At 37.2% G+C, this 20,516-nt stretch overlaps 1 protein-coding gene across 1 annotated transcript in view; it reads left to right on the top strand.

The window, feature by feature from the left end:
- The window catches only part of IL1RAPL1 (interleukin 1 receptor accessory protein like 1), a gene marked incomplete at both ends in the record, with an annotated part of 653,301 nt that extends 634,350 nt beyond the window's left edge, over nucleotides 1-18,951 (top strand). Inside the window, 3 exons of the mRNA XM_080612311.1 lie at nucleotides 3,247-3,390; nucleotides 16,793-16,963; nucleotides 18,233-18,951. Of these exons, the coding sequence (XP_080468437.1) occupies nucleotides 3,247-3,390; nucleotides 16,793-16,963; nucleotides 18,233-18,951 (1,034 nt within the window). The remainder of the gene's footprint in view (nucleotides 1-3,246; nucleotides 3,391-16,792; nucleotides 16,964-18,232) is intronic.
- Between the last annotated feature and the right edge of the window lie 1,565 nt (nucleotides 18,952-20,516).

The raw sequence follows: 20,516 nt of genomic DNA, 5'->3' as shown, positions 1-20,516 counted from the left end.
GTTCCTGTGCTACTGGAGGAGTATTGTTAATTGCCTGTAACTAAATGATTGCTGTGTTTCTGGATGTAACTCCCTGGCAGTCACTCATTTGTTGTGTTTAACAGAATGCCTGTCCCCCTAAGGGTTAGCTGAGTAATTTTCCTCTACTATTTTCTACATTCAGTCTCGGCTCCTTAAGGAGGGCCAGGTCTGTAGTTTGAGCAATGTAACACAGAGGCTAAATAGATTTTAAAAGGTTTGCACTTTTTGTCTCTCCCCTCTGATGTGGAATTGTGCTGAAATTGAATCTTTTTAGCACGTAGCCACTACAGGAAACATGAATTTCAGCAAGAAAAAAAAAAAATAAATCACACTTCAAAGAGAGTGTAATGCCTGCTGGAGCATCCCTGCTCAAATCACAATTCGCAGCAGCAGAAAAAAATGTTATTGTGAACGTAACCTTACACTCTAACCTGTTGTTACACTTTAACCGAGTTTTACAGTCACTACATCATTGTTGACATTGCTGACATACACATCACCAATACCTTTGGTGTTCTCCTATGAAGGACTCAGAAGCACCCTCCCCAATTCACATTGGGAAAACTAAGGCACAGAAATGTGAAATGGCTTCCATCACCCAAGAGGCTAACACCAGAGGCAGGACTGAGCCTTTTCCTCCTCACGCCTTCTTCAGTTCAGTGCAACACAAGTTAATATTGCTCATAAAATCCCTACAATTCAGCCAGTGTCTCCTTAGGGCAGGGTTTAGAGTTTATCATCCTGCAGAAACACTAACTCAAGGCCTGAAAGCAATCAACTCAGTGTGGCACTGTGCCCAGGCCAATCTGTCCCTCCTTCCACAGCACTGCACAGATGCGGTTGTCTTCCTCTCAGCACTTTGGGGATTAGCTTAGGCATTTTCAGGGTTGGGTGTGAGGATGCTGGGCTAATCACAGCTCCTGTCTGCCTCTGAACCCTGACAAATAACACCCAAGGCAAAGTGCAAACATGTGCTGATAGACATTGTCCAGCACAGAGGAAAATACAACCTTGCTATACTAGATGGGTAGATCATGAAACTCATTTTGCAAACAAATCTCTTTAAGAAAAAACACCATATCTTTTTGGTTGTAAGTGATCATGATGGCCTAGAAGCAGGTGATTTTGAGTACATAATGACTTAGAGAACTTTGTTGTTGGCTTTGGTTGCCTAAATTAGGACATTTTCTTGTATGTTCTGATAGACTTTACTGCAGTAAAAATATATGCATAATCTTGAATTATTTTATGTGGAAACAGATAACTAAGAGGGACTCTTTGATGGCAAAAATGATGCAGTGCATTAGCCTAATTTCATGCACAGTGACAGAGAACAGTTGACTACCTGCAGTTATTTTTGTCATATAATCTCAAAATCATTAATTTAGGAAAATCTTTTGTGTTCCAGTTTTAAAGTTTTTCCTTGCCTTTAATGAGTCATAACAGCAGGCACATAAATAGAGTATTTTGTGCCTAGCAACTTGAAATACTAAAGCCTTTCTTCTAGTTACCATTGAACAGCTACATCATCTGTATTACAAAATGATAAACAAGGTATACTAGACCACTGCAGAGTAATTTCCCTTTCCATTTGTATTCTAAAATACTGTATTACTTGTCTACACAAACAATTTTTTGTAGGGTGTTTTTAATAACATTTCCTTCTCAGGACCAGAGAAGTATTGAAAGTCTGAAATAAGCATGTTGGCCTGAAAAATAACACAACAGAATTTCCAGCATGGTTTTGGAGGGAATGACATGGAATATAAATGCCTTTTTATTTTGTTGCATTTTTAATGTCTTCCAGACAGCAATGAAATCTTCTTACATTTGCCTCAAAATAATAAAAGTGTTTCTCAGTAGATGTAGTCAAAATAAATGGAATTGTTATTTTTTCTTCTAACCTTTTATTTCTCTAATTGAATTGTATTTTGCTACAGTATCATATCTGCATAACCACACACACATAAAAGGTTATTTTAGGGTTACCCTGCTTCACTCAGACAGAAGCTGCCCACTGGTAGAGGATACTGTGAAAATAACATGGAACTGAGCTTTCTCCACCACAGATTTTTATGAAGCAAATTGTGTATCTTAGATTTCCAAGATTCATTTTCATGGCATTCCTCAAAACTGAGTGATATTGGAAAAGTATTGGTTGGTAGTCTTAAGATTTGCCATCTACTACCCATTTCAAATTACAAAATTGTTAGCAATGGCCCTCTCCTTCCACCTTCCTTTTTTTAACATTGCAGTTTTCGGTCAATAAGCAAATTAAAAGTAACAACAAAATGGATGCCACATAGCTGTATAAGCTTCCTGGAACATGCAACTGTTAAGACTGGAAGAGGTGAAAGTCCATGATAGCATACTGCTTATGCAATGATAAGTGGCCCCACTAAGAATACTGCTGGTGGTAGCTGGTTTTGGCCATATTTGACCAGATGGATTGGAGCTACACAGCAACATCATGTGAGACGCCAGTGGCAGAGTGCAGCAAAGACATCAGGGGGTCATAGTATGAATGGGAATGCCAGAAGGACAAATTGTGGTGGTTTGCTATGACTACACATAAAGTAACCCCAACTGAGGGAAAGGGAAAATAAAGATGAACTGCAGAATGTTGGGAAACTGTTATAGATATTAAAACATAACTGAGATGTGAGGATGTGAGGTTCTTTGGATGACTTGCCTTCACATCTCTCAGTTTGATTTTTTTAAAATTTATTTTTATTAAAAAAAAAAAAAAAAATCAAATCCTTAGTGTAATCTTATCCAGAACACTGAAACTCATTTTTGTGTGAAAAAAGGAGAAGCTGTATTTGCATTATAGTCCTCCCCAAAAAAGCCATTAATCTCTGCTTTCATTATAAGTAGAATCTCAACATTATCTGTGTAAAGCAAACCGTGATCTATCTACAGAGAGAATGAAGTTATCAAATATCTTGTATATATTCTCACACTTGTACATATACACACACAATCCCAGCAATTGTTGTTTTTTAAATAAGCAATTTAAATGGCTTACCAGAGAAAAAAACAGTTTATCCAAGGAAAAAAACCACAACCTTATAGTTATGTAATTCTTCAAGGGCTCTATAACACAATAAATAAATGATTACCCAGTCATTCGTTATTTTATTTTAATGTTTAAGTGTGAGATCTGCTGCTAATACTTCTCTGTTTTGGAATGTGGTGGTTATTACATTTTGTAATTCTTTGCAGAGCTGATGTACACAGTTGAGCTTGCTGGTGGGCTTGGTGCTATTCTGCTGCTGCTTGTCTGTTTAGTGACTATCTACAAGTGTTACAAGATAGAGATTATGCTCTTCTACAGGAATCATTTTGGAGCTGAAGAACTAGATGGAGGTAAGGCAGCTTCTTAGTATGTTTCCTACTTTCTAAGTATGCTTTTTTAGCTCTCTCCAACAAGGCCCAAATTTCATTTCAGTTCAAGATGTGTTAACAGCTGCAGTTTTTATATCCCAGTGCATTAGGCATTGACTTGAATATGTATTCCTCATACAGCGCATTAGCAGCAGTGATTGCTGAGCTGGTGTACTTGCTGCCCTCTGGAGCTCCAGTAGACACCCAAGTCTTTCAGATTTTTATTCCTTACACTGAATGTAAATTACCAACATTGATGCATTAAAGATTTTCGCTTTCTGTCAGTACTGCAAGCCAGCTTCACTTCTCCAGAAGCTAGGGAGTCTTCCCTAATTGTATTCACCAAACAGGTAGAGGTTGAAGTGAATCTCAATTTACTACTTGTTTAAATTGATCAGTTTCAATAAACTGTACCAAGTGTTTGGGAATCTACCCAGCAGTTAATTTTGTTGAGTTAATTTACTTAATCACTGAAAGAGCTGTTAATGGTCATTAAAGTTGTTCTGCATTTGAAGGACACCCAGCCTAAACAAAAGTAATCCACAATGTATGCACCAGGTTGTGTCAAATGTATACACCTGTTTTCTTCTCTTTTTAAGCACTCAAGAGAAAGGTGGTCTTTGCCTCCAGCCTTACTAATCAAAACTGCTGTCAAACAGTGAACTGGATTGAGCTGCAGGCTCTGATTAATTAAGTTTGGTTTCTTGGGTCAGAGTTCCTGATATTTTATGCTACCACTTCATCTTTGGTGACAGGACCTTCTTTTTTACTGAAATACTAATAAAAGTTATTTTACAGTTCAAGGCAATAATCTGTGGGGAGAAGCTACTGTAACATATTAAAATAAATTAAAATAAGCAAGCACTTGCAAAATCTGTCACTGATAAGGGAGAAGAGCAGCAGCAGAATTAAAGGTCCTTATATAAGGGAAAGACTTCCATAATAAGATCACTAGGGAATGACCCATTTCTGCCTCCCATCTAAAAATGCACAAGCATTCAAAATAGAAAATGCTCAAAACAACAAGCTGAAGAGCATTAGAACATTTTGTATCCTTCTACTGGATTTACAAAAAAGATTCATTAATATAGCAGCTCAGTGGAGGAAAAAAATCAGGTTATTCTACTTGTTTTACAGAGGAGGAAACTGAGGCCCAGAGGGCTTGTGACTCATGGAGGATTTTGGCAGACGTCTCTTTTTTTCAGGAGCTGAGATCCTCTCTTTTCCAGAAGCAGCCCCCAGCTTACATGAGCATGCTTACTTGCATGAATTGCGTGAATTTTATAATGGTCATATAATGCGATGCAGAAGTAGTTTAATTATAATTGTTTAAATAAATGCAACTGAATGTTTTCTCTCTCAGTATCAGGAATTCTTACCTTCACTGCTGTCATTTTTTGTTAAATCATTCCAATCCCTTTGCAGTATTGTTCTACCAGGTGTTATATGCTTGCTTCTCTCTTTTCCCATCTTAAACATTGGTCACCTGGGAACATCAATACTTTAATCACACATTTTAAACAACAAAAAAGTGACCTGTAAAGGATACTGTTCTGGGATTCAGAAGGAGAAAAACCAATATCCATTCAGTTTATCCTTCTGAACAAAGGTCATTGTTAAAAAAGGTAAAGCATGGATTCTCCTTAGATGATCAATGCAAAGACTGATAGCTTGTGTGCTTAATCACAATAATACAGGAATAAAAATACTACTTTCAGATTCTTAATGCTTCTACTTGTATTCATTGCTCTAGCAAAGTGGTTATAACCCATTGTGCAAGTAAAGTTACTGCAGCTGGACTTTTTTACTCTGTCTCTTTCACTTGCACTCTTGAAAAACCAAGAAGACAGAGAGAAAATGCCCCACAGAAGACCAAGCCACAGCTTCTGCAGAAATAAATTGCAGACAGACAATGACATCCTTTCCTTCAGCTCAGTTTGTTCCTGACAGATACAAAATGCTGAACTCTGATATCTTCTTCTAACTGCATCTCCTGCAGTGCAACAGCAGAGTGCCCACATGTTATTCGTAATTTTCACCATGTTCTGTCATATAGAAGAACATGTAGATAGGCAAACATCAAAATATCACAGGTTCTTTTTTTGTGTGTGCACTATATTGTACTTAGAGGATTTGAAACACTCTAAAAGTGAGGTCCAATTAAAATTCTCAGTTGAAAATCTCTTTTAAAATGCAATGCTTCATTTCTTTCCTGATCAGAGAACAAGCCCTTCAGGATGTCAGATCTCATCACAGTTCCTCTTTCCTTTCCAAGCCTTAGATATACAAGTTTTTCTGAGGCTAACATGCACATTTCTGTGGGAGGCATGGGTAAATTGAGAGAAAAATTTGAAAACAAAGTATTTAACTGTTATAGCTAACATAATTTATTACTTTTTGTAAGGGTATTGTAGATTAAGGAAGTGATCACTGCTGCTTATTCCTCATTTCTCTAGCTTGCAGCTTTGAATTCCTCATCTTCTTTCTCATCTCAGGGACTAGACTCTCCTTCTGCTTTTTCCTCACTCCTGCCGACACTTTAGCTCAGTTTTGCCTTTATTGCCTCCTAGGAATGGGCATTGCAGACCCCTTTTTTCTTTTCATGGCGAATTCCCTGCCTTTCCTACTAAATTAGAATATGATCAAATCCAGCTCACATTTTATTGCTTTTCCTCCCACTCTGTGCCCATGCTTTCCAGCCTCCTGGGAGCTGACTCCATACTGAGGGACTGTGACAGACACCCTGTCATGTTCTTCAGTGTGGAAGAGCACAAAATGACATGCTGGTGTTTAGTCAGGGAACCTCACTGTGAATGTCTGACAGATTCTCTGGGAGCTGGAGCACAGGGGCAAAAGGAACACTCCAACCCTTGGCAAAGCTGTAGCTTTCTCCCCTTCAGGTGTTTGCCATGGCTTTGCATCTCAGAGATGTCACTCACACCTGCCAGTTTGGTAGGATGAAATTCCCAAATCTGTTTAAGTGGAGAATCTTAGTTCAAAATCTCTCCATTGACACGATGAAGATGATACCTTGAAGTGGTATGCAACCAAAAAAATATCCAGTATTATTCTGAAAAACAATAAAATTTTCAGAGTTAGATACTTAAATGGGAACTTCTGGTCAGTGCTAGACATCAGGCAACCTTTTTAGTTTTGCAGCTCTAAACTTAAAAAGATTATTGTAAAACACCTTGTCCATAAAGTGCACTTTAGTGACTAACATACTATTAGTGAAAGCTACTTTTAGAATTGATATTTTCTTCTATTTTGCTGTACACTCAGCTCCAGGGCAAGGATTTTATGTGACGTTCATCCTTTGAGGAGTGTTTTAGCCTTTAGTTTTAGTGTCTTAGTTCATGCATTTTTATTTTCCAAGGATCTTTTTTTGCTGCCTTTTCCAGTTTTTAAATGACTTCATGAACAAGTAAACATACTTTAACTAACAGAGAAGAGTAAAAATTCAAGTAAACATCTACAAGCAACCGTGATCAACACATGCTCTGATTTCTTTCTACCTTGCGCTCTGTGATATTACCACTCTACAGAAATCTACTCTTTGCCTACATACAAATTGACTTCCAGGCCACCTAAAATCTATGGAAATTTTCCCAGGATTTTACCTGAAGACTGCTGCTGCTTTTTTAAATTGTGCAAGGATCAGTCCCCAGGCATGACAGCCACAGTAGATGCAGTGAGGGTGAAGAAGGGTCAGACCACTTCTTTAAGCAGTATCATTTATGATGCTGCCTTATAGTGGACAGGAAGCTGAAAGTCACCAAAACAGCTTTTTTCAATTTTTTTTTTCTTTGCTATTTCAAGACCTGTGAGTTTCCAGTGAATGTGCAGATGTCTGTATGCCAGATGTAAGGTACACTAAGGATAAATCCACAAGTCTACAGATGACAGGCTGAAAACCTCTGGACATGGTCAGATAGGCAAGATTACTCAAAATTATAAACTTACATATGTGTTTACATTCCCAAGTCCAGTTTCAGAGGAAAGAGCATATGATACAGTTAACAGCAGAAACAGTCTGCAGGCGCCAGCCGCTACCATTATGTGAGTACATTAGTAACCATTTAAATGGGTGGAAGTGTTTGCATGAAGGAATTAGTAAGTAAGGGGTGGACACTATGATAAAAAAAAAAAACAAACAAAAAAACTAACAACCAAAAAATATTAAGAGGCTGACATTAAAGTTCATAAGAATAAAAAAGTAGCAATTAAAGTCTGAACAAACATGCTGTAAATAGTTTTCTAATTAAATTTACATAAATACCCCTTCTCACAACTAGGCTGACAACAAGCCAAGCTTTAGGCTCAAGAAAAGAAGGAAGAGCTTTGCTTAGCAGCTGATATGATGACCTTCACAATGACCCTTGGTGCCTTTAGGTTCCATCAGCTGTTTCTACAATGTTGGACCAGAGCTCTACATGGTGTCCTCAATCTTGTTCTCAGCTTTCCTTGCCAAAGAAACCTTGGTGAATTGAAGGAAGACAGCCTCTGCGTAGCTGCGGTGCTGCCAGAAAATGCACTTGGGAGACAGGGCTGGGGAGTTCCTCTGGGTTTCACTTTCAGTCCCGCAGGATCCTGTTGCTTTCATGATTAAAATGTGTCACTGGTGAGCTCTCTACATTAAGGAAATTTTGTTTGGACTTGGTACATAGTGGCTGTTTCTTGGCTGGGCTGGTTGCACTTTCTTGAGATGAATTTCTACTGCTTGCTGAGAAGAAAAATCAATGCTCAGATTAGGAGACTGATGAAACAGTTTCTGCCTTGAAGTCTCTGTTGCACCTGTGAGTCCTTAGGTAATCATATTTTTGCCCTTATTATTTATCTGCAAAGACTAGCATGGTTCATGAACAGACCTATGGGAAATGTACAGTCTTATTAACTGTACAAGACAAGAATAGGTAGGATATACTTGTTAGTGGTTTCCTGGGTTTCATCCCAGTAAACCTCTTATAAAGCAAGGAAAGGCAACGTTTTGAGATTCTTAATGCTTCAGTGTGACTTAGTTGCTAACTTGCAAATATAACTTTAACCAATGGTTTAGACACCACCAAAGCACTTGTGTTAATGATTATGCTACGCAGGTATAGCTAAACTGAAATTACTGCTCAAGTTACTGACTTTGCAATTACAGAATCTTCCCTGTGGACCCATAGAGCAAGTTTTTAATAACAGCTTCACCACGGTCTATGTAGTTTTATTGGCTATTGGCAAATTGTGGCAATAAGAAACCCTACTCTATGGATATCAATTTCAAATTCTATTAAAATCATCTTTAGAAAAATGCAGCTTTCATCTTTCTAAATATTACTGTTTACAAAAAAGGTGTTTCCTCTTAGTTAATTACAGTTTTATTGTTGAAGAACTGCTTCTCTTAACTCTTCTTGTTTATGCTATTTATTTACATCTGAAATACAATTTAAACCATAAAATCTCAATTTATGTCTCAAGTGAATATGGGGTTTTGTAAATTCTGTCCATGAAACTTACTAATTCAAATAAAAACTTCCATATTTTTCTCTTTATAGCATCTAAAGTACATGTGTAGCATATATATGTGTATATATAGATTAAAAAAACCCCCAAACAATAACACAAGAACATCTTTAGTTTTCAAACTGAAAGACAGTTATAGGCTACAAAGTCCAGATGTAAAGTAAAAAAAAAAAAAAAAAATAAAAATACTACCATATATAAATCAATGAAAAATGAGGTATTTCCTGTTACTTAACCAGAAGCTCTGTCAAATGGTTCTAAATTTTGAATATTTTTTTTTTTATTGAAGTCCAAAGCACCTGTATATTTCCAAGGTAGGTGACATGAACACAGCATATTGGCATCTGATTTCAACAATCTTGATTTGAAAGTCTGTTCCAAGCCATTTGTCCCTTGAGGGTTTTTTATATATACATATACACATTTTTATAATGATATACTTAACTTTTCACTGATTTTGCCTAGATCAAGGCTGTCTCGGCTCCAGTTTTCAAAATACGTAACCCAGTGCTAAGATACAGGCACTGTCACTGGTATCAAGAGAACTAAGGAATTCACATAAAATTAAGCATGTATTTTATACAGGTAACTAGTTGCTTTGCTGAATTAAGACCATAGTAAGAGCATCAGTTCTTGACGTTTCTTCCATTTTTCAGAGTTTACATGACACTTTCCATCAGCACCACTTCCTAGTTTTTCCTTTTTTAAATAGTAGCTAGTTTCTTCTAGTCTTTCATAGATAACTGTTATGCTATGTTTCTGCTAGGTAGTTAACATTCAGTCCTTCAATATCTATTAACAATACATTCTTTCTTAGTTTGGTGTTTGACCTGCAAATAATTCATAGCAACCAAGAAAATAATTTCTATCACCATCTTTTAACCTTTTTAGGTTTTTCAGTAGTCTGAAACTCTGTCGTGGTTTAAGCTCAGCCAGCAACTCAGAAACCACACAGCTGTTCGCTCACTCCCACCTCCCTTCCTCCCCCCGCTCCCAGAGGGATGGGGAGGAGGATCAAAAGCTCGTAACTCCCATGGGTTGAGAAAAGAACAGTCCAGTAACTAAGGTATAACACAAACCACTACTGCTACCACCAATAATAATAATGATAAGGGAAATAGCAAGGGAAGAGAATACAACCGCTCACCACCTGCCAACTGATACCCAGCCTGACCGAGCAGTGACCTAGCCCTTCCGGGTAACTCCCCCAGTTTATATACTGGGCATGACGTGCTGTGGTATGGAATACCTCTTTGGTTAATTTGGGTCAGGTGTCCTGTCTCGGCTTCCTCCCGGCTTCCCCTCCTTCCTGGCAGAGCATGAGGCTCAGAAAGTCCTTGATCAGACTAAACATTACTAAGCAGCAACTAAAAACATCGGTGTTATCAGTGCTGTTCTCAGGCTGAAAGACAAAAACACAGCACTGCCCTAAGAAGGAGAAAAAAGGCTGCTACTGCTGAACCCAGGACAAACTCTTCTAAAGACTTCTCAGTTTTCATATCTAGCAATAGCAACTAAGAAGATTAATGATTTATTGGTCTATTAAATGTAGAATGTCTTCAGTAGTAGTAATGAATTTAAACTTCCACATTAATGAGAATGACTGAGAATGTTTGAGATACACTTTTCATTTAGTTAAGAATACAAAATTAGATTAAATAGAAGAGGAAAAATTAACTTTAAAAATAGGTCATTCATTTTAAAAAAGTAACATTTTATCTTATCTATCTGTCAATGACAAATTTTAGCTGTAATTATAGAAAACCAGGGTAAATATAGCTTATGGAAAATATTTGTTTTACACTTGAAATCATCTCACTGTATTTTTTTTTGGGGGGGGGCTAAATTTTTATCTGCCGGGTTTCACTCCTTATTTTCAAGAAATGTCAAAAACAGTATTGATATTTTGGATTTTTCATAAACGTCCTTATAAAATCAACTTTTAAATTGGTATTTTTTTATTCAGTATGGCTTAATGTGGAGGGAAAAAAGGAGAAAAAAGAAATACATGTTGATTGTTTTAATACTTTCTAAATGTGCTAGAAAGGACAAAGCACTTTTTTTTTTTTTTTTCCTGGTCTATGGTGTACTGAGAATACTCTAGATCCTCTTTAGAACTGATTACATTCTTTTAATCTCTTCTCCAGTGTTGCATTTACAAAACCTCCCACCAATCTACCATTACCCACTCTTCACATGGAATTGTCATTACAAGTGTGATACTTAAGTGCTTTGCCTTAGAAATAGCTATTATTGGCAGTTCTTAATTTTTATTAACATTAAAAGGGCTTCACATAAAAGAAAATGTTAAGGTGAGCTTCATAAGCAACAGTAAATAGCGTGAGGAAAAGTAAAAGCACTTTGAAAGACTTGGGATTTGGCCATTTTACTAAACTAAGTATTTAAATCACATTTTTCATTACATTAAGGATGATGAACACTATTGCAATGTGTGCACTAAATGTGGCTCCACAAATAATAAAACAAATACAGATTATGAAATGCCATAGTCATAATTTTGAAGCCACTACAGTCTCTGGGAGATACTGAAAGCCCAGTACTTTGCAAACTTTCCTGAACACAGCATGCTTTTTTAAAGAGGAAAGCCTCCTCCACTGGCTCGACTCCAACTCCCTGCAGCACTGGGAGGATCTGGCCTGTCATTTTTTAGAACCCCATCTGAAATTCTGAAGCTTTGAGTTAAATCAGCACATTGCTCCTAGACTCCAGTAATGAGTATCTGAATCTTTACTAGGCTGGCATGTGCTCTGGCAAAGGAGGGGAATCAGCTGTCCAGTTCCCTATTGATCTAGAAATGGAAGATCTGCCAAAGCCAGACATGTTGCCGGCTTACACCTAGCTGCAGAGCAGCCTCTATGTGGTCACTGAACATTTCTGAAGGCACTGCTAATTACTCTGGAGGATTTCAGACAACACAGAAGCATGGATTCACTTTGGTGTCTAGGTCTTACAGCTTCATTAAAATAAGATTCACTATAAAATATGACTTTGTATGATTTCTCTTTGCTTTGGTCTATTAATCTATATGGTGCTAAAACATATCATGCCAGCTGAAATTCACTTTTTCATCTGTTTAACATAGTGGACTCTATGAAGGTTTTTTTAATGTTTGGTTGTTTTTTTTTTTCATTCATATATATATATATATAATTCTTCTGTCCCCCATTAGCAAAAATATTTGCAGTGTTTAAGGTTTAATAAATCTTCAAAGGCCCAAACTGCTGGCTTTTTGGGGTGCAACATGCAAACCATTAGAAAACATGTGCATCTTTAATACATATTCAAAATTGAATATATTTGGTGGTTCCTTGTAGAAGAGGAAGTTTTATCTGTATTTCTGTAGGCACCAGCTTACCATTTCTTCATGTGTAGCTGTTAAAAGAGCATGCACACGGATAAGTTCTTAGATGTCTGAAGGCAATTTACTTACTCAAAGATTCCATTTGCTTGTGACAAAATGGATGCATATAGAGTTTGGGTTTCATCTTATGCTTGTAAGTGACTGCTGCTAAGCACATCCTTTGAATAACAAGCAGCATTTTCAACTTCATCCCCTAAAAGTTTGTATTTCATCTTCTGGATTAACACTGTAGAAAGTTATAGGGTGTATGATAACATATTCTATATTTGGATGAGTTCCAAACTGAATGGACAGCATTAAAGAATGCACGTTGAAGTGATGCAGCAGGTGTTTTGGTTAAAACACTGGGCCACTAAATGAAGTAATGTTTCTGTGTGTTACTAATGAAGCTGGGATTTCACCCTCAGTGTTTACCCCTAAAATTGTACCTAAGAATTTTGTCAGACCTGTGGCTGATATTACTCAGTGTCCTCACTTTCAACTCCATTGAATGGTTAAAATGATATAGCAAAGTTTGTACCTCACAATCTGTTTTGACCAAAGTCTTGCAGTAACAGTGATTTTGGGGTCTGTGAAACATTTTTGGACTGAATGCATCCATAACTTGTGCGCAGGCTGTATTTGACCCCATTATGATAAGCTAATCCAGAGTTTCCATATACTCTCACGGTTTTCTGTAGTACAATAACAATTTTTTGCATCAATTCTGGTTGAATTTGGCCATGCAAGGTCTGCTTTAGGTTTTGTTTCCATATTTTCAATTAATGGATACAAAAAAACTTCACAGAAATGAAGGCTGTTGAGTTGAAGAGCTCCATCCTAGTATAGTATAGCATAGTACCTGTATATTACCTGTGGGCAGCAGAAAACAAACCACATAACAGAAGATTATTATTTGTCCATTTACAAAGAATGGGAAAAGGAAACTTATTACACCAAAATGTTTCAAAGTATTGCTGTTGCATGATATTCTATGTCACATTCATCTCTGTTCACTAAATTAAAGGGCAGCCATTACATAATGCTGCTCTGCAGCATACCTGAAGTCAAAGCAAGATCAGCTTGTTCTGATATGTTTCTAAATAAAGAATTCTGAAATGGTTAAGGAAATAAGAGTACTTCAGGTACAAAAGTATACACAGATAAATACTTTCAGTCTCCTTGGGAAAGAAAAAAGGTTTCAGAAGAAATGATCAACAGCCCTGCGTTTGGTTATTGGCAGGTATTTTTCTTCCAAAGTGTGGGAGGAAACAGTGAATAACTATATTCCAGTTTATTGCTAAAGCACAGGAGCTTGACAAAAACAAATCTTTGAAATGGCATGATCTATATGTAAAGCCAGAGTGCAAGCAACAATCAATCACAGTTTCATTCTGATGATTCTTGGATAGATGACATAATTGTTTGCTGATGAAGGGAAATAAGGAAATTATCATTTTAAAGAAAAGCTTTGCTTTGAATTTGGAGTTTTGCTTTTTTTTCCTGACACTGAATATTAGATCTGTCCAGGATCTGAACTTACCAAGAAGCCAAATCTGTAATTATCATACTACATAATAATATAATTAGTAATATCAAGTCCTTTATGACTTGGTTTATGATTAGGACCAGATCAGAAATTTTCTGGTGATGTCTTTTTTTCTTGGAAAAGGCAGATGTGCTGACACCAAGTATTTTCATGGGTAAACTACGTGCACCAGTAAATGGTCAAGAAAACACAAAGCTGTGATGGACTTGCTACATGCTTGCTGGGAGTCTGGGAACTCCTGGATGCATTGCTTAAAAGAATGCTTACATGGAAAACACCCTGAGAGAAAAGGGGTTGTGAGGAAAGCCGAGAGCCTTCTGCTTCCATGTGACATGGCTAAAAGACTGATAAGATGTGAGCCCCAGTTCCCAGAGTTTGGCTCATCCATAAGATCTGGATGTCTGCAGGCTCCTATGTCTCCCTCTCAGTCCATTGGGACAGCACATTAAAAAAAAAATGAATTATGAAGAGAAATGTTCTTTAGAATGTAGGTGTCAGTCCCACCCATTACAAGCAGGAGTAGGTGGGACCATTTACCTGAGAAGAACCTGAGGTAGTTCTTAAAATGTTTTACAGAGCTGGCTGTGTAACTTAAATAATTTTAATTAGCTGAAAGCAGGCTAACATATAAATATCACAGAAGTAAAGAAAAAGCATATGTGATCATGCCCTGTGTATCCCAGGCATTTCACAGTTTCCAAATTGTCTGCTTATGCCAGTACACCAGCCCATCAGATAACAAAATTACCATATAAGGTGATTCTGCTTTAAACTGATCTTTTTACTTTTCATGAAAAAAGTTAAAATGACCCTGACAGGTAGGGAGTATAATAGCTCAGGGAAACCACTGTACTAATGCATCTAACAGTTTCCCAAACCAGACTACCCATCTTGCTGTTTGAATAAATTCATGATTGCCTGAACCCATCTGTGCAGATGTAGCCTAGATCCTGGTTATTCTTTCCCTGCAAATGCTATTAAAACTAGGGAACTAGAGGAGAAATAAATGTTCCCTACAATACAGGATAATGCATTGTCTACCTCCACGGTATGAAAAATGTATATGTCAAATAAATGTGTTAGTGTGATATTTACATAAGCAAGAAAACAATGGCATAGCATTAATAATTTTTTAATAAGTAAGGATTTGTAAACCATCTTAGCAGACAATACCCTGAGCCTTTAAAACAGTTTGAATACTGCATTACTTCTTATAATTTATCCCTTCAAGAAGTGATATACTCTCATCTTTACTCAAAGATTTTCAACAGAGCAGCACTGCTTTCAAGCACATGGTATGGTTATGACCATTACTAAGGTGACAGCAGAAAATGGCATTACCTGATCTTCATTTTGTCAGTTATCATACTTTTCCCATGTATTTCTTGACCTCTCTGTATGCTAACTCAGTGGCTGGCTTAACAGTGTCCTACTGCAGAAACAAAAAACTGCTATGTAATCTCATACTTGATTCATTCAGTGTTATTTAAAGGCATTGTCAAACGCATTAGGTGCTTGTCTGTTGTTAAGGATTGTTTCACAAACACTCTGAAGAAAAATAGTGAAAAGAGTGAGCCAGAGAAAGCAGTGCTTCTCTTTTTCTTATTTTTCTTTTTTGTTGTTGTTGGTTTTGTGTTTGGTTTTCTGTGGATACAACAATCCAATAAATAGTATCACACAAAAAGCATGCAGGGGAGAGAATGAGCCCACAGTCATTTCACGGATTTGGAAAGTTTGAAAATAGTAACAGTATAACCAATTCTAATTTTATCATCTTCAAATGTTAATGAGCACAGTATCCATGGTTTCTTACAAAGAAGAGTGGACTGACCAAGATTAGTACCACTGATTTCATTTATACTGTTTCACCCACCACACACTTGGCAGGCTTTTCTGAATAATGATACCAGAATACAAACAGCTGTAAAATGAGGAAAGGAGTGGCTCAGTAAATAAATTAAGTCAACATTGACTGAATATAACGTTACTTATGACACACAGTATGCAGAGTATTCAGTCAGGTCTCTTTTACAAGCAATTGATATTCTCGATAGCTTGTGCATAATGTTGTCAAGAGAGTTAGAAGGATGTTAACGTTTCATTACTCTTGCCATTGATTTTTTTCTGCTTTCTTCACAACACGTCAAAACATGACCTCTTATTACACTGAATTAGTTCCAGCGCACTTGGCATTATTGACCCCCTAATGAAAATTAATGATGGCTCTTTTGATTCAGTCTTTCAAGGAGGCACACCAAACACATTTAAGAAACAGGCACATTTATTTCTCATATTGAAATGAAATAACACACTGTTAAGTAACAAAATGTACATTAACACAACATTAAATTTGCAAATTTAAGCACACAGATTTCAAGAGATTAAAACTGCATTATCAGGAGCTGATGCAGCAAAGGTTTACGCTTGGCAATAATTTCAGACTGGAAAAGCCAATGAGCTTTACAAGTAAAGCTACACATACTCTTAGAACATTTCAGCCTCAGCCCCTAAATCTGTAGTAAAAATCTGGCAAGACTGAAATGGTTTTACTAAGCAACAGAGACAACTGCACATTAGCTTAGGTATTGCCATGCTTTTCTTTTCCCTATTAAAGCTAAAGAAGAATTGAAATTATTTTTAGTGACTTTTTCCTTTGTGCTCACAAGATGTCACTCACAGTAGAGTGGATTTCCTCCATACAGAGCCTTACACAAATGTTTATGCATAAACTGGCTTCAGTCTATAGATATGGATGCCTTCTCCCTTGCATCTGTGTAAATAAGGATTACCTCTACCAGGTGGAACAGGAAAGGCGAATGGATTCATACTGGGGGAAAGCTTGCCGTTTTATCTAAACTGTTTACTATTTCTGGGTAAATCTTCTATAAGTAATTCCTGGGGAATTGCCTAGGAAATCTGCAAGAATAATGAATAAGCTAACTTACTTTCTTCCTCTCTTTCCTTAGACAACAAAGACTACGATGCATATCTATCTTATACCAAAGTGGATCCTGACCAGTGGAATCAAGAAACTGGAGAAGAAGAAAGATTCGCTCTTGAGATCCTACCAGATATGCTTGAAAAGCATTATGGATATAAGTTGTTCATCCCAGACAGAGATTTGATTCCCACAGGAAGTAAGTAATGTCTTTATTCTTGTGTGTTCCCTAAACAGCAAATGCAGTGATTGCAGTGGTTGGTTTAGTATCATTTCTATACCTACTGCTTCAGAATGTCATCTTTCCTCCCTTATCTTACAGAATGGTGAAAATAAGCTACCAAGCATACTTAATGTGTATTTCCCAGATAAGAAGATTGTGGTTTTGTATTATGTTGATTGAAGGTGAGATAGTGCAGAAAAGTCATGCATAAGTAAAAGAAATGAATGAAACTAACATTTTTTCACAATTTTTTTGAGACCTTGCATATCTAGGAATGAATACAGAGGTCTTACCTGGAAAGATTTCCATGGTTCTAAGTATTTGTTACGGAAATTCAGACAAGAAAGAAAAAGTTATGTTTGGACTAAAATAAGGGTTGAATAGTAACATCTGCAGCAGAGCAAAGCAGTGAATTCTGTTAGTGTCCAATGCAGATAAATGTGTAGTTGAGGTACTGGAACATTCTCAGAGACTGAAAATCAGAATTCATTCCAGCTGGTTCAAGTAAATCTTTTTTTTTATGTTTCTTTCACATATTAGAATATACATACAGTAATTTTTTGTATGTTGATGTAATATTATTCGCTTAACTTTAGTCTAACAGTATAGACAGCTACTGAGATCAGTATCTTTAACTAAAGACAAGAAATGATGGTTGGCATAGGCAAAGCACAGCAGCAAACAACTGCATGAATATTTTTTATATCTATAGCAAACTGAACATTAATTTGCAAGAGACCACACTGTTTTTGTGAATGTGTGTGGTGTAAGCCTGAAAAGAAAAGAAGAATCTAAGCCTACAGTATGTCTTAGAGTATCATTTTGGTTTGACACTGAGCCCCTCGAGCACATAGTTGCTGCTCTTTTGGCCACCTGGGTGACTTTGCCTTTTTAAAGGAAAGGATGATGGTGGATACGTTTGTTATAATAAAGAGATAGTTATTGGTACGAAACCATGGCTCATGAGCAAGCACTCATAACACATAGTGCATACAGGAATAGACGTTTCACAGGATCACGGAATAGTTGAGGTAGGAAGGGACCTCTCGAGGTCGTCTTGTCTAGTCCCGTACTCAAGCTGAGCCTCCAGAGCAGGTTGCCCAGGACCATGTCCTGCCAAGCCAGCCTGGTAAATATGAGTATTTCAGCCCTTCTGCGAGCAAGGATTTGCCTCTGTTGTTTCTCCCAAGCCTGTGGGAGCAGTGTTTTCTAGATTGTTTTTTCAGCAATTGTCTTATTTTGTAGCCTACATTGAAGACGTGGCAAGATGTGTAGACCAAAGCAAGCGACTGATCATCGTTATGACTCCAAATTATGTGGTAAGAAGAGGCTGGAGCATCTTTGAACTGGAAACAAGGCTTCGAAATATGTTAGTCACAGGCGAAATCAAAGTGATACTGATTGAATGCAGTGAACTACGAGGAGTTATGAACTACCAGGAGGTTGAGGCCCTAAAACATACCATCAAGCTCCTCACTGTCATTAAATGGCATGGACCAAAATGCAACAAGTTGAATTCCAAGTTCTGGAAACGTTTACAGTACGAAATGCCTTTTAAGAGGATTGAACCCATCACACATGAGCAGGTTTTAGATGTCAGTGAGCAGGGGCCCTTTGGGGAACTGCAGACAGTCTCTGCAATTTCCATGGCTGCTGCCACCTCCACTGCTCTTGCCACTGCCCATCCAGACCTGCGCTCCACGTTTCATAACACATATCATTCACAGATGCGCCAGAAACACTATTATCGAAGCTACGAATACGATGTACCTCCTACCGGCACCCTGCCGCTTACCTCAATAGGTAACCAGCATACCTACTGCAACATCCCTATGACACTTATAAACGGGCAGCGGCCGCAGACAAAAACTAACAGGGAGCAGAATCCAGAAGAGGCTCACACAAACAGTGCGATACTGCCCCTCTTGCCACGGGAGACCAGTATATCAAGTGTCATTTGGTGACCGAAATGCAAGGGGCTGTCAACCACCTTGAGTACGAGCTGAGTCTGCAGTCCGGTGCCTGGAACTACATCCTCAACTGCTGCTGTTAAACATGCATTACAATCAATAACATACGAGGAAAAACAGGGTCTTGTACATATGGTTTTTGCAATTTCTTTGTAGCATCGGTCTTCCTGTTTTACCCATGTCTCTTTCCATTCACATTTTCAACTTTGTTTTATATGTCATTGGAATTTGTATATTTACATTTTTTTAAATGAAGAGACTGATGTATAGATAGGAAACTTTTTTGCTTCATTAGTATAGTTTTAGACTTCCTGTTTGTTTGTTTTTAACCTCTCTTGGGAATGCTTGGACAAAGCTATGTTGATATCAGAAGCACCATCCACTTTGTTGGCCTACCTAGCCTGATTTCTGAAGGCCATGCCTGCTGCAGTTCACCTCTTTCAGAGAATATTTGTTCTTAGAAGGACCCCGTCCTTCACTGAGAGCTCCAACTTCATTTCTACTCCTGTAATGTGCACTGCTCCTTCCCTGTCCTTACAATGACCCTCATTTGGGGTAACGCTGCAGTCTGATCATCTAACATGTAACTTGGTAGATACCTGTCAAACAACAGAATATACCCAATCTGTATTGGTTGCTTCACAGTAGTCACTACAGAGTCTGTAGAAACTAGAGATGGTTTGGTTTTTGCTTTCTTGGGTTTGTTATTTCTTTTTAATTATTATTTTCAGAATGAGTTGATTGTATCCCTTTTATAAATATAAAGGCAAACCCTATTTTTAACACTTCCTGGAAAAGTATTAATGTGGTTCTGGATTTCATTGTTAAGCATTTAACTTTTTCTTTTCCCCCTTTCAAAATCCTGCAAATAAGACCATTTACGATTGTAAGGCAAATAAGAAAAGTGAGGCAATAGGCACAGAAGTGCAATATCTTGCTGATATTTACAGTGATGACTTCCAAACCAAAGGGGAATAAAAGGCAGTGTTGTAGATTGTTGGTTTGCCACTTTTTATTATAGAAAGTGTTATTTTCTAAAAAAGTAAGAGCGAAACACTATTTTGCTGTGGATTACAGAGTCCCCTTGTATTTTAATGTTCAAAAAACCCTGTATTATTTGCTTTAAAATTATATATTCAGGATTCAGAAATCTTCTTTCATTTGGTTTTAGCTTGTAATGAAAAGTAAAACTTTCTTAATTTCAAAATTATTTCAGTAAGAACTCAGGCAGAAAAACAATGACATGAATAACAACAAATATAATTGTTTTCAAAATAAACTTTATTTATACAGAATTAATATTTAAATCAGACCTGGAAGTATTAAAAAAATATTCACTTTAATGAATAAATAAATTAGTTTTATTTTTTATGTATGATTCTATCTTTGAGGAGTTGTAAATAATGCATGTACCATGGCTGCCAGGGAGGAAAAAAAACCCACTAGTTTTATATCTGGACATCTTTAAGACAATAAGCATCTTACTCATACTTACATTTTAGATAACAGAAAAGGCTTTTCTGGTTTTAGAAAGAGACAGGAGTGGTGGTGTAGCTCTA

Source organism: Psittacula echo, assembly GCF_963264785.1.
Source record: "Psittacula echo genome assembly, chromosome: 3".
In the NCBI taxonomy this organism is placed as follows: Eukaryota; Metazoa; Chordata; class Aves; order Psittaciformes; family Psittacidae; genus Psittacula; species Psittacula echo.
This window is presented reverse-complemented; position numbering and strand designations above follow the sequence as displayed.